This window comes from Macaca thibetana, chromosome 10 (genome assembly GCF_024542745.1).
Source record: "Macaca thibetana thibetana isolate TM-01 chromosome 10, ASM2454274v1, whole genome shotgun sequence".
Taxonomy (NCBI): Eukaryota; Metazoa; Chordata; class Mammalia; order Primates; family Cercopithecidae; genus Macaca; species Macaca thibetana.
The window spans coordinates 18762500-18776078 of NC_065587.1; the positions used below are offsets into that span (position 1 = coordinate 18762500).

General features: G+C 44.2%; 1 protein-coding gene across 1 annotated transcript in view; it reads right to left on the minus strand.

Annotated features, from left to right (window-relative positions):
• The window catches only part of SLC5A1 (solute carrier family 5 member 1), a 71814-nt gene that overhangs the window by 29311 nt on the left and 28924 nt on the right, over positions 1 to 13579 (minus strand). Inside the window, exons 4-5 of the mRNA XM_050806953.1 lie at positions 13179 to 13238; positions 12611 to 12715 (exon numbers count right to left, since the gene is read on the minus strand). Coding sequence (XP_050662910.1) covers positions 12611 to 12715; positions 13179 to 13238 — 165 coding nt within the window. The remainder of the gene's footprint in view (positions 1 to 12610; positions 12716 to 13178; positions 13239 to 13579) is intronic.

Here is a 13579-nt window from a genome sequence, read left to right on the forward strand (position 1 = left end):
GCGCCCAGACGGAGCCTTGGGGATGGGCCAGTAGGGTTGGACTCTCACTTCTCACATCTCCTCTTACACTTTGCATCTCCTCTCTAGTCCCATTTCCCAGTCCCCATCACATTGCTGTTCCTGAGGGCCCTCCAGTGTTTAAGGTTTCCCCCTACACCTGCCTGTCCCTCCTATGAGAATCTCCTATTCCCTCCCTCGGTTAGTTAGCAGAGAGCACATCTAATACCAACTCCATGCTTCTGAGCTAACACGTGAGCCCTGGAGGGTGATTCGACCCCCTCCCCCAAGGTGGGTCTTTTGAGGACCTGATGCCTTAGTTCCCCTCTGCCCAGACCTCCCCTGAAGATTCTCTCACCCAGGGGACCGAATATCACTGTCTTCCCTGGTGAAGGAGGGGAGGCAGAGCCAGGAGGTGGGAGGAGAGATGGTGAGTTAGAAAGAAACTCCTCTCTCCCTGGAGCTAGCAGTCAGAATAACCAGCATTTTAGCCCCAGTGCCACCACTCTAGGCCTGCAAGCCTTTGGGTAAAACATTTCTCCTCTCTAATTCTCCGTGTCTTTGTGTTTATGCAGGAAGTCCTGGCTCCAGGGGCTTGTGATTCTCAGTGGTGGAAGTGGGAAAGGTCAGCAGTGAGGAAAGCATTCTCCTCCTGGGTCCTGGACCGCTTCCATTCTGCCTTGCCCTCTGCAGTAGCCCAAGAGGAGGAAGGGTCCCCTGTGGTGCATAAGTCTTGCCAAAGGTGAAATGGCCACTTCTTCTTGACTCTGCACACTGGGTCACTTGAAATTGTAATGAGTATGTATAATGCTGGTCCCTCTCCTCTCATGCCTCTATACAGTCCCATAAAGTTTCTTAAATTCAAGGGGTCCCATTCACTGATTGCAGTGAAATTCTGTTAAATGCACACCCTTTTGATTTGGTGGATTAGCTAATAAGTGTAAATAAGCTAGGAAAAGATTACAAAGCTGATACTGCCTTTAAACTGCCCTTGGTTGGTTTATTTTCCAGAGTAGTTAATTTTTAATGCTTTATGACAACACGCCATAGTAGACTGTGATACCCTCATTAATACGTGCCTTGCTGTCATTAGTCACAAAGAAGTAACACGTAAGTTCTAAGATAATGCTATAAAGGACCTCAAAGACGTCTGTAAAGTGTTGGGCTAATGGAAATCTTGTTTTTATGATACTCTATTTCCTTCTAACAGTACAGATAAAGAATTCTTTTTTTTTTTTTTCTTTTTTTTTTTGAGACGGAGTCTCACTCTGTCGCCCAGGCTGGAGGGCAGTGGCGCGATCTCGGCTCACTGCAAGCTCCACCTCCCGGGTTCATGCCATTCTCCTGCCTCAGCCTCCCAAGTAGCTGGGCCTACAGGCCCCCGCCACTACGCCCAGCTAATTTTTTGTATTTTTAGTAGAGACAGGGTTTCACCGAGTTAGCCAGGATGGTCTCGAGCTCCTGACCTTGTGATCCGCCTGCCTCGGCCTCCCAAAGTGCTGGGATTACAGGCATGAGCCACCGTGCCCGGCCCAGATAAAGAATTCTAAGGAAAGCTCCCTGGTGAATTGAAGAAACCTAGGACAAATTCTTCCTCACATGAGTCATTCTAGCTTCAGAGAAGAATTCTGCCGTTGGCATGCCAAAGGCCAGGCTGGGAATACCTTAGCTAAGCTCATGTAGGTGACTCCAGCTGAGCAAGGCCACTGCAGTCTGGGTGCTCTGACATTAGTCTTTGGTTCTTCCTAGCTGCCAAACAAACCCACTAGGGTGTTTTTTTTTTTGGTTTTTTTTTTGGTTTTTTTTTTTCGTATTTTTGTTTTCTTCATGTTCAGAGAGTTTTACAGTTTACCAAGGACTTTTAGGCACATGCATTATTTTGATCCTCAAAACATCGACAAGTAAGGGACCTCCTTTCTGGAATATTTTCTACAGAGAGCAAGGTCTTTTTTTTTTTTTTTTTTTTTTTTTTTTTTTTTTGAGACAGAGTCTTGCTCTGTTAGCCAAGCTGGAGTGCAGTGGTGCGATCTCAACTCACTGCAACCTCCATCTCCCAGGTTCAAGTGATTCCCCTGCCTCAGCCTCCCGAGTAACTGGGACTACCGGTATGTGCCACCGCGCCTGGCTAATTTTTTTTGTATTTTAGTAGAGACAGGGTTTCACCCTGTTGGCCAGACTGGTCTCAATCTCCTGATCTTGTGATCCACCCACCTCAACCTCCCAAAGTGCTAGGATTACAGGCCTGAGCCACCATGCTCAGCCAGCAAGGTCTTTTTTAACAACAATGAAAAAGTTTTTAATTTACTTTTAAAATAAAATCTCAAATAAAATAATGTATGGGGGGGAGTTAAAATAAACAACACAGGCCAGGCACAGTGGCTTATGCCTGTAATCTCAGCACTTTGGGAGGCTGAGGCAGGCAGATCCCTTGAGGTCAGGAGTTTGAGACACCAGCCTGGCCAACATGGTAAAACCCCGTCTCTACTAAAAATATAAAAATTAGCCAGGCGTGGTGGCGCATGCTGTAGTCTCAGCTAATAGGGAGGCTGAGGCAGGAGAATTGCTTGAACCTGGGAGGCAGAGGTTGCAGTGAGCCGAGATTGTGCCACTGCACTCCAGCCTGGGTGACAGAGCAAAGCTCTGTCTCAAAAATAAATAAAATAAAAAAATAAAAAAGAAACCATAGAAGTTACACACTGAAAAGTAAAAGTAGCCCAAAAGTGACCACTGTCAAGAGATTTTTGTCCATGAGAGGATTTTTAAATGGCTTTCTAAAAATTATATGTCAACAGTATGTTCTGCAGCCCCTAAAATAATAATTATGAAAATTGAAACTAGAAAACGTTTACAATTTGATGGTTGGGGTGGGAAGAAGGCAACAAAATGGTGCGCATATTCTCATTGCAACTTTGTGAAATAATACACACAATTTGAGCAAGGCCAAAATATGAAAATATTGGTACTGCAGTTCCAGTGGGCATCTCCCACCCCAAGATTTTTAAATGCCAATGTTACATTTTTCCTACAGTTTCAAAAGTGCAGGAAGCAGAAATTTTAAAACAGAATATATTCTTTACTGCTATCTGGGTACCCATACATATGTAGTAAAAATATAGAAACATAGACTACAAGAATCCATACCAAGTGCAAGACGGCATTCACCTTTCAGGAAAGAGGAAAATGAGACCAAGAAAGGGTATAAATAGGTCTTCAACTATATCTGTAATGTTATATTTCTTTTCTACAGATAATAAATTGTTAAGATCTATAAAATCTGAGTGGTGGATATAAGGGTGTTTGCTATATTCTTTCTGCATTCCTGTATGTTTGAAGTATTTCATTAAATTTTTTATTTATAAAAATAGGGGACTGTATAAAGAATACAGAACCACCTTTGATATAAAAGAACTGTCCTGTAATCCTATGAGACCATTTGTTTCACAGCTTATCCCAGATTGCTCTTTCCCTAAACTAATGTTAGTCCTTAAAAGAGAGTAGGGGGGAGGATGGAGGGAGGGAAAGCAAAGGGAAGGGAGAGAAGGAAAGAGAGTGAAAGGAAGAAGGGGAAACGAAGGGAAAGCAAGAGAGCGAAGGAAGGGGGAGAGAAGGAAGGGAGGGAAGGAAGGAAAGAAAGGGAAGGTAACAGAGGAAGAGAGAGAAAGGGGAGAAGGAGGGAGTGAAGGAAGGAGGGGAGGGAGGGAAGGAGGGGAGGGAGGGACGGAAGGAAGGAAGGAAGGAGAGAGAGGGGGAAAGAGGAGACGGAAGGGAAAGAAGAAAATGTCTACAATGCTGTAAGCAAAACCAACTTGAAGTGAAATAAAAAATTACGGTCCTCTAGGTCAAGGATTGGCAAACTTTTTCTGTAAAGGGCCCGGGAGTAAATGTTTTATGCTTTGCATTTACTGTCTCTGTCACACTCTGCCATTAAAGCACAAAAGCAGCCACAGACAACACAAACAATGGTCTTGGCTGGACTCCAGTAAAACTTTACTTACGAAAATAGATCATGTGTTGGATTTAGCCCAGGGGTGTTGTTCCTATCACTTTGAAAATTTGGCTGAACAATGTCCATGGGACTCATGGGGAATAAAAATACAGACCCCAGTTGGAAAGCATCTGCAAGTAACTGAGTCTCTGATTGGGAGCTTTGGGCATGTTGCTTCACCTTGGCTCTGATGTTTTGAGATCCAGTGATTTTATATGCGTGTGTTTGCTGTCCATTCTGGTCCTAACCAAGATGTATTTGAGCACTCAATAAATCCTGCCTAGCCTCGAGGTTTCAGATGGTGAAGCCCCATTACTCACATTTCTCTTCCCACTTGTGAAAGTGAGCGGCCCTGGGAATGAGCCTTCAAATCTTAAGCAAAAGCCAAAGCTCTTCTTTTCACCCAAGGATCCAAAATGGACAGCAGAATTGCTGTAAACATTTATTGTAGCTGTGATCTGTGATAACAGCCCCAGGAAACACAGACGGGGACGTGAACATTCAGTCATCACGTGTAAGTCATAAAATCTGAGGCTTTATCGCCAGGGATTGTGCACATTTGCATAAGATGCACATGTCAGGAAATTTTACAGAATGGAATGCTTCTCAGAGCTTGATAAGGCAGGCGCTCAAGGGAGCCAATAAAATTCAGGAGCTCATGGAAGGACAATCAGTTCTGAGTCTCGGAGCCCAAAAATATGTGACCAAAAGATGGTAGCCATAGCCAAGGCTCCACATCACAGCTGCCCAGTGGTCTGGGCCATATCTGGGCTCTGCAGCTACAATGCCCTGTACTTTCTCCTCTCTCCCATTAATTACACCCCCACTGGATCCCTACATTCTTCCCAAGCCTTCGTGGCAGGTCCCTGGATGTTTGCTCTCTGGATGGGAATCTCACACCATCCCTCCTCTCTTCTCACCCATCACAAACCATCCGTGTCCTTCCACACACACATACAATTGATGAATCTTGGTTTGTGTGCAATATAAATGCCTTATCACCATATTTTGTTAATGAACAGTTATTTTCTTTTGTCCATGAGCCCTGCATTCCTGTGCGTCTTGAAGTGAGCTTCTAGAAAGTACAGTTGATATCGATGTAATTATTTTTTAAATTTCATGCTCTGTGACCCAAGGTGAACCTAAAACCAGCCGAATTTACAAAGACAAAGCCTTGCCTGTCTGCATCCCTCCCTACCCTACCCTCTGTCCAGATGTTCCTCCTTCAGATCCTTCATATACCCAGTGTGCAGCTGATGTTCTCTCCTCACAGTCCTCTCAAATCCTACTGTTGGCAACTCATTTATATTGTGAGGTTCATTTAACTGGCTGTCTTCATTTTTCCCAGGGTCTTGAATGCTAACCTACTCTGTACTGGAAGAATGAAAGACTTAGAAGGTAGGGGGCATATAATGTCAAAAGGTTTAGATTTCAGGGTCACAAATCTGCCTCTCATCCCAGTTCTGCTTCTTTAGCCCCTCACAGTCCCTTCCCCTGTCTGGACCTCAGTTTCCCCATCTGTAAAATGAAAATGCAGGACATAAGACCACATGATCTATCCCATCCCCTCATTCTATGCCTTCATCCCATCCAAGCACAGGGCAGAACTCTGAGGACAGACTTTGGCACTGGAGAGACCCTGGTCCAAGTCCTGGCTTTGCCACATAACAGCTGTGTAATTTGGGGGAAATTACCTAACTTCTCTGAGACTCAGTTTTCTCTCCCATAAAATGGAAAATAAAATAAAAATCCCAGCCAGATGTGGTGGCTCACACCTGTAATCCCAGCACTTTGGGAGGTCAAGGCAAGAGGATCACTTGAGGCAAGAAGTTCAAGACTAACCTGGGTAACACAGTGAGACCCTATCTCTAAAAAAATAAGTAAAAAATAGCTGGGCATGGTGGCACATGGATGTAGTCTCAGCTGCTCAGGAGGCTGAGGCAGGATGATCACTTGAGCCCATGAGTTTAAGGTTGCACTGACCCATAATCATGCCACTGCACTCCAGCCTGGGCAACAGAGCAATACCCTATCTCAGTAAACAAACAAATAATAGAAATCTCTACCCATGCTGTACTCTTCTGAGAACTGGAGAAGGTGTAAGTAAAACCCCTATTGGAGACTAAATGAAGAGACTGGCACTAACTAGAGGGCAGCTATCAAACTTCTTATGTGTTTGTCAAGGGATCCCTGGTCTTAGGCAATGGATGGAGTAAGTATAATGTTGGTCATGGCCTCCACTAAATCATGATTTAGCCTCCTTCACTTTCTCCTCCTCTCCTTCAGCGTTAGTTTTTAATTATAAGATGAAAAGCCTGGGCTTTTCAGTCTTATTTGATTAGAGACCAGTGTGCAGAGCCTGGACTGGGAAATGCTGGGAAGGCTGGAGAAATCAGGCTTTAGCTTCCTGAGGGAGGGCAGTGCGTCTGTCCAAGAAGAGAAAAGGGAATGTGAGCAGGAGGGTGAGGAGGGTAAGGAGCCCCAAAAATCACACACACAGGGAACAGCCCACAACAGATATAATTCAAAAGCCAAATTTAGAAAAAGCAGGCTCCTGGGGGATGGGCTCCATCCGGATCTGAGCTAAAAGAGGCTGTCCCTCGGCTCCCTGGGGGCTCCCAAGTCCAAGAAGGTTTAATCAGTAACTTGAAAAATAGGTGAGGTGATAGAGAAGGCAGAGAGAGAGGTTGGGCACCTAATTTATTTATATGACCACCCCTGCCACCCCTGCACCAGCTCTGAGGACAAAGAGTGCTCTTACCATGGCAACTGCAGTCCACAGACTTTCACCTGCTTGAACTGTGGACTTGGAGGACACTTGCCTGGGAGAAGGGGAGGCCCAGCACCCTTCTCTACGTGCACAGTAGACAGGTACCACCCTCCTGCTCATTGCAGTCTGACTTCCTCACCCTCCTGCTCACATTACCTTTTATTATTCTTAGATGGATGCACTGCCCTTCCTCAGGAGGCCAAAGCCCTATTTCTCTAGCCTTCCCAGCATTTCCCAGTCCAGGCTCTGCACATGGATCTCTAATCAAATAAAATGGGAAAGCCCAGGCTTTTCATCTTACAACTAAAAACCAACCTGGGGGCCGGGCGCAGTGGCTCACACCTGTAATCCCAGCGCTTTGGGAGGCCGAAGTGGGTGGATCATCTGAGGTCAGGGGTTCGAGACCAGCCTGGCCACCATGGTGAAACCCCATCTCTACTAAAAAAAATACAAAAATTAGCAGGGCATGGTGTTGCGTGCCTGTAATTCCAGCTACTCAGGAGGCTGAGGCAGGAGAATCACTTGAACCCGGGAGGTGGAGGTTACAGTGAGCCAAGATCGTGCCACAGCACTCCAGCCTGGGCAACGAGAGTGAAACTACATCTAAAAAACAAAAACAAAAACACCAACCCTGAAGCAGAGAAGGATAAAGTAAATGAGGCTGAATCATGACGTTAGTGGAGAAAGCACAAAGGCATGGGTCAAGGGCAGAAGCAGTGTGAGTCAGGAAGCTACACAAGGAGGCAGCACTATTCCTAGGTGTTGGCCCCAACTCCAAGACAAAACCTTAACAGCATTATCAGCAAGAGCATGTTTTCACCAAGTTCAGTAAAAACTTATGTGCAAGACCACTCAGTGGGAAAACAATCATTTTTTCAAAAAAAAGGTGCTGAGAGAACTGGATATCCACATGCAAAAGAATGAAGTTGGGCATGGTAGCACATGGCCATACCATACACATAAATTAACTTGCAATGGATCAAAGTCCTAAATATAGGCACTAAAACTATGAAACTCTAAGGAGAAAACAAGGGGGTACATTTTCCTGACCTTGGATTTGGCAATAGATTCTTAGAAATGACACCAAAGGCATAAGCAACAAGAGATAAAATAGATAAATTGAACTTCACCAAGATTTAAAACCTTTGTGCATCAGAGGACATAATCAAGAAAGTGAAAAAACAACCCACAGGATAGGAAAAAAAAATTTTGCAAGTCATATATCTGATGAGGGTCTAGCATGCAGAATATATAAAGAACTTTCACAACTGAACAACAAATAGACATGTAACCCAATAAAAAATAGTTTATTCATGTAGGCTAGGACAGGAAGGTAATAATGTAAAAGGGAAAAATAACTGTAGTAGGCTGAAGACTTATATATGTATATTTCCTTTAAAGAAAGAACCAAATGCAATGTGATCTAGACTTTGTTCGGATCCTGGTTCAAACAAACAAACTGTAAGAAAACATTTTTGAGATGATTAGGAAGATCTTCATATGGGCCAGGTATTAAACTACCTAAATTAAGAAATTACTGTAAATTTTGTTAGATATGATAATAGCACAATGGTTGTATTTTTAAAAGTCAAAGGTACATTCTGAAGAATTTACGGTGAAATCACGTGGTATCTGAGATTTTATTTAAAATACTGCCGAGCACCACTCACAGTAGTGAAGACATGAAATCAACCTACATGCCCATCAGTGGTGGACTGAATAAAGAAAATGTGGCACATACACACCATAATACTATGCAGCCATAAAAAAGAATGAGATTACTTCCTTTGCAGTAACATGGATGGAGCTGGAGGCCATTATCCTAATAGAATTAATGCAGGAACAGAAAACCAAATACTGCATGTTCTTACTTATAAGTGAGACCCAAACACTGAGTACACATGGACACAAAGAAGGGAACAATAGACACTGGGGCTTATTGAGGGCGGAGGATGGGAGAAGGGTGAGGAACAAAACACTATCGGGTATTATGCTAATGACCTGGGTGACAAAATAATCTATACACCAAACTCCCGTGACATGCAATTTAACCATATAACAAACCTGTACATGTACCCCTGATCCTAAAATAAAAGTTGGAAAAAATAAAATAAAACAAAATACTACTGGGGAAAAAATTTGAAGAGGATAGATGAACCAAAAATGGCAAAATGTTGATAATTGTTAAAGCTAAGTGATCAGTGTTAGGTCCATGAGTGCTTGTTATCCTATTCTATCTTTGCTGACGTATGTTTGAAATTTTCCATAATAAAAAAAAATTGCAAATGTTATTTAATGTTGCTGTTGTCTCAACTTTACGTAATCAGGAAAATAGAAACACTAGCAACTGTATTTTCAGAACCCTACCTAGCTAGAGTAGATGGCTCAACTCAGATCCAACCCAACTCACATCTCAGCCAGGGCAGATCTTTTGCAAGATACTGAGATTGGACCAATCTCGCCTTTGGGTGCAGGATAGGGGGGAACAACAAGAGGGAGAAAAACTGATTATAGGCAACAAGACAACCCTTTTGATAGAGCAATGAGCACTTTGCAACTGCTGGCTAAGGGGAAAAGCTGGAGCTACTCCCTATGTGATCTCAGAAAACACCACCTTTCTCTCCGCCCCGCTGCAACCCAGAGAGCTGCTTGCAGAGAGTGCTGAAGGCTCTCAACCATGTTCATGATCATTATATCTTTATTTATTTATTTATTTAGAGACAAGATTTCACTATGTCACCCAGGCTGGAGTGCCGTGGTGCGATCATAGCTCACAACCTTGAATTCCTGGGATCAAGTGATCTTCCCGCCTCAGCCTCCTGAGTAACTGTGACAACAAGTGCACACCACCATTCCTCACTAATATTTTTTATTTTTTGTAGATACGGGGTCTCGCCATGTTGCCCAGGCTGATCTTAAACTCCTGGCCTCACACAGTCGTCATGCTTCAGCCTCCCAAAGTGCTGGGATTACAGGCATGAGCCACTGCACCCGGCCTCATTACCATTATATCTTACATTTCAAGAACACTTTGTGCTTTCAAATAAATTCACTGGATGCTCACCAACACTCAGTGATCCAGGCAAGGCGGAAATTATTATCCCCATCTTACTCATAAAGAAGCTAAGCTCTAAAGAGCTTTTATGACATTTGCCCCAGGTCACCCGCTAGTGTGGGCAGGGGAACAGACTAGGAGCCAGTTTCTTCAATTATTCTCCAAGGTAGTTTTCTTACCAAAGTCCTATTTTCTTTCTCTTATTCCTTATCATTTACATTTTCTTTTCTTTTTCTTTTTATACCATTGCTTTCACCTTTAGCAGACTGACAGTCACCTTGGGGACAAAAAAAAAAATGCACACTGAAATCTATAAGCAAATTCTTCTCTTCCTTCCATCTTCTGGGCTGTCAGAAAGATATCTCAGAAGTTTAGTGGTTTCCTGGTTGTTTTGTGTGTTTTTTGTTGTTGTTGCTTTGTTTTGTTTTGCAATCAAGAGGAATTGACCTGAACACTTTCAAGGAAGAAAAAGTGAAGTAAAGAAGGAACACAAGGTCGGGCACAGTGGCTCATGCCTATAATCCCGACACTTTAGGTGGCTGAAGCAGAAGGATTGCTTGAGTCCAGGAGTTTGAGACCAGCCTGGGAAACACAGTGAGGCCCTATCTCTACAAGAGAATTTTTTAATTAGCTGGGCATGGTGGAACACACCTGTAGCCCCAGCTACACAAGAGGCTGAGGTGGAAGGATCGCTTGAGCCCAGGAGGTAAAGGCTGCACTGAGCTATGATCATGCCACACACTCCAGTCTGGCAGTCTGGGTAATACAGCAAGACCCTCTCTCAAGAAAAGGAAGAAGAAAGTAGAAGGAAGAAGAAAAAAGAAGGAAGAAGGAAAAGGAAGGAAAGAGGAGGAGGAGAAACATAATGTTTGCTCCAGTAGGTCAGCCAAGAACTCTGCCCAGCTTTCAAAGGTACCCCAGTGGCCCTCCAATCCTTGAGAAATCTCAGTTCTGCAAAGTGGGCCTACAGCTCTAGGTTGGCAAGTACAGCAGGCTAAATGGTAGAGGGGCAGCCCCAGTGGTTGGGTTCAGAGAGAGAGAGAGAGAGAAAGAGAGAGTAAAAATTCCCCAGAGAGTTAGCAATTAAAGGCCCAGACAGCTGATTCCAAGAAAAAGCAGGAGCCTTGTGCAGAGAAAAGGACAGTGAATTGAGAATCGGAGACCTGGGTTCTACTCCTGATTCAGAGGTTCGTTCCAACTCCAGGGTTTTCATTTATCTGTCCATAAAAGAAGACAGAATCTCAGCAGCGCCTTCCAGTTTGGTACTGGCTGCTTGTGTTTAAGTGTGTGAGAAGTATCACATAGAGTCAGATTATACACTGGCAGGGCACAAAGGCCCATGCCTGCCTCTAAAGTTGGGGCCAACCCTTAGATATCCCTAACTCCCCCTATTTAAAAAATTGACAAATAAAAATTATATATATTTATCATGTACTACATATTTTTAAATATGTATATATTATAGGATGGCTCAGTTGAGCTAATTAACATATAAATTACCTCAAATACTTATCTTTTTTTGTGGTGAAAATACTTAAAAATCATTTTTTTTAAGAGGCAGGGTCTCACTACATTGCCCAGGGTAGCCTCAAACCCCTGGGCCTCCCATCTCAGCCTCCTGAGTTGCTGGGACTACAGGCACACACTACCACGCCCAGCTTTCTCAGTGATTTTCAAAACACATTGTTATTAACTGTAGTCACCATGTTGTACAATAGATCTCTTGAACTTACTCCTCCTATCTAACTGAAATTTTGTATCCTTCGACCAACATCTCCCCAACTCCCCACCCCCCACTCCCAGACCCTGGTAACCACCATTCTACTCTGCTTCTGAGTTAACTTTTTTAGATTCCACATACAAGTGAGATCACGCTGTATTTGTCTTTCTGTGCCTGGCTTATTTCACTTAGCATAATGTCCTCCAGGTTTATCCACATTATGAACATGGACAGCATGTTCACAGCAAATGACAGCATTTCCTTCTTTTTTAAGGCTGAGTGGTATTCCACTGTGTATATATACCTCGTATACTTTATCCATTCATCTGTTAACGGGACTTACGTTGATTCCATATCTTGGCTGTAGTGAATAGTGCTGCAATGAACATGGGAGTGCAGATACCTCTTCGATATATTAATTTCAATTCCTTTGGATATATACTCAGTAGTGAGATTGCTGGATCATACAGAGTTCTATCCCTAACTCCCTTTTAATCTTATTATTAAGAACTGCTTTCCCTGAACCGTCACAAATTTGTTTGTGTTTTCAGCCTGCACCACAGTGGAGGACAGATTTCCATTGAACTCCGTTGGCTCCTCAATGCAGAAATAGGACTTTACTCCAAGGCGCAAGAAGGCTTAAGGGGCCAAGTTAATAGAAATGTATAGAGCCAGCCGGGCGCAGTGGCTCAAGCCTGTAATCCCAGCACTTTGGGAGGCTGAGACAGGTAGATCACGAGGTCAGGAGATCGAGACCATCCTGGCTAACCCGGTGAAATCCCATCTCTACTGAAAAATACAAAAACTAGCCGAGCGAGGTGGTGGGCACCTGTAGTCCCAGCTACTCGGGAGGCTGAGGCAGGAGAATGGCATAAACCCAGGGGTCGGAGCTTGCAGTGAGCTGAGATCCGGCCACTGCACTCCAGCCTGGACGACAGAGCGAGACTCTGTCTCAAAAAAAAAAAAAAAAAAAAAAAAAAAAGGAAAGAAATGTATAGAGCCACCTCTTGGTGGGCAGCATGTGATGAGGAATGAGAGTGGCAGCTTCTGAGACAGCCCAGCTCCCCGGGGCTGTGGACTTACTGAGATCTTGGTGAAAATGTAGAGCAGCAGGGACAGAATGGAAAGGTAGATCTGGATCCGCTGGCCTCCAAACCGCTTCCGCAGGTACTCTGGCATCGTCACCACCTGCATGGGGTGTGAGGGAAGTCACTGCCAGCCACAGTGACCAGAGGGCCCAGAGCAGACAGAACAGTGACACCATCCTGGTGTACGAGCCACAGAAGTGTGGTCAAGGATTCATAACCTTTGCTAGCCAGGGAAGTCTGCGAGGTGGCCAGATGGCCCCTGACCTCCAGCCATTTGCTAATTTTAATCCCATATGCCCTACCACTGTAGGAGTAGCTAGATGTTATCCCAGCCCAATAAACCTGTCACTGGGCATCAGTAAGGAGCCAGACCCTTGCCCTGGAGGAGGTATATATATATATAATGCCACTGCAGACAGTCAGAAATTTTATAACCTGGGAGTGAAAGCCAATCCACAGATTTTTCTGCCATTTATCCCATAATGTCTCCTCTGCCCTCTAGGAAGACCAAGCTGACAGATACATTTGCCAGCAGGAAATGAAATAACAGAGCAGATACTTACCCCAGCCTTAATATAGATGGGGACAAACAGCCAGCCCAGCACAACCACCAAAACCAGGGCCTGAAATGAACACAAAAGGTGGACTCAAACTAGGAGGAACCTTAGCCCATCCCTGCCACCTGAAGGGCCCCTCAGCTGCTGCAGAAAAATTACCCAGCATGTTCTCCCCTAAGGAGCCATTAGAGACTGGAGGAGGCCTTGGCTGCCTAACTGACCCATGGAAATAGCAGTTAGAAAACAGCAGAGAGGAGCCCAGGAGGCTGCTCATCACCATCACAGCCCTGGGCCACAGCGAGAGCACTGGGTTCTCCTTCACCTCTTCCCTGGTTTACACAGAGTAAAATGCCATTTAGAGAGCTTTAATAACAACAATAATAGTAATAATAAATAATTACATTTAT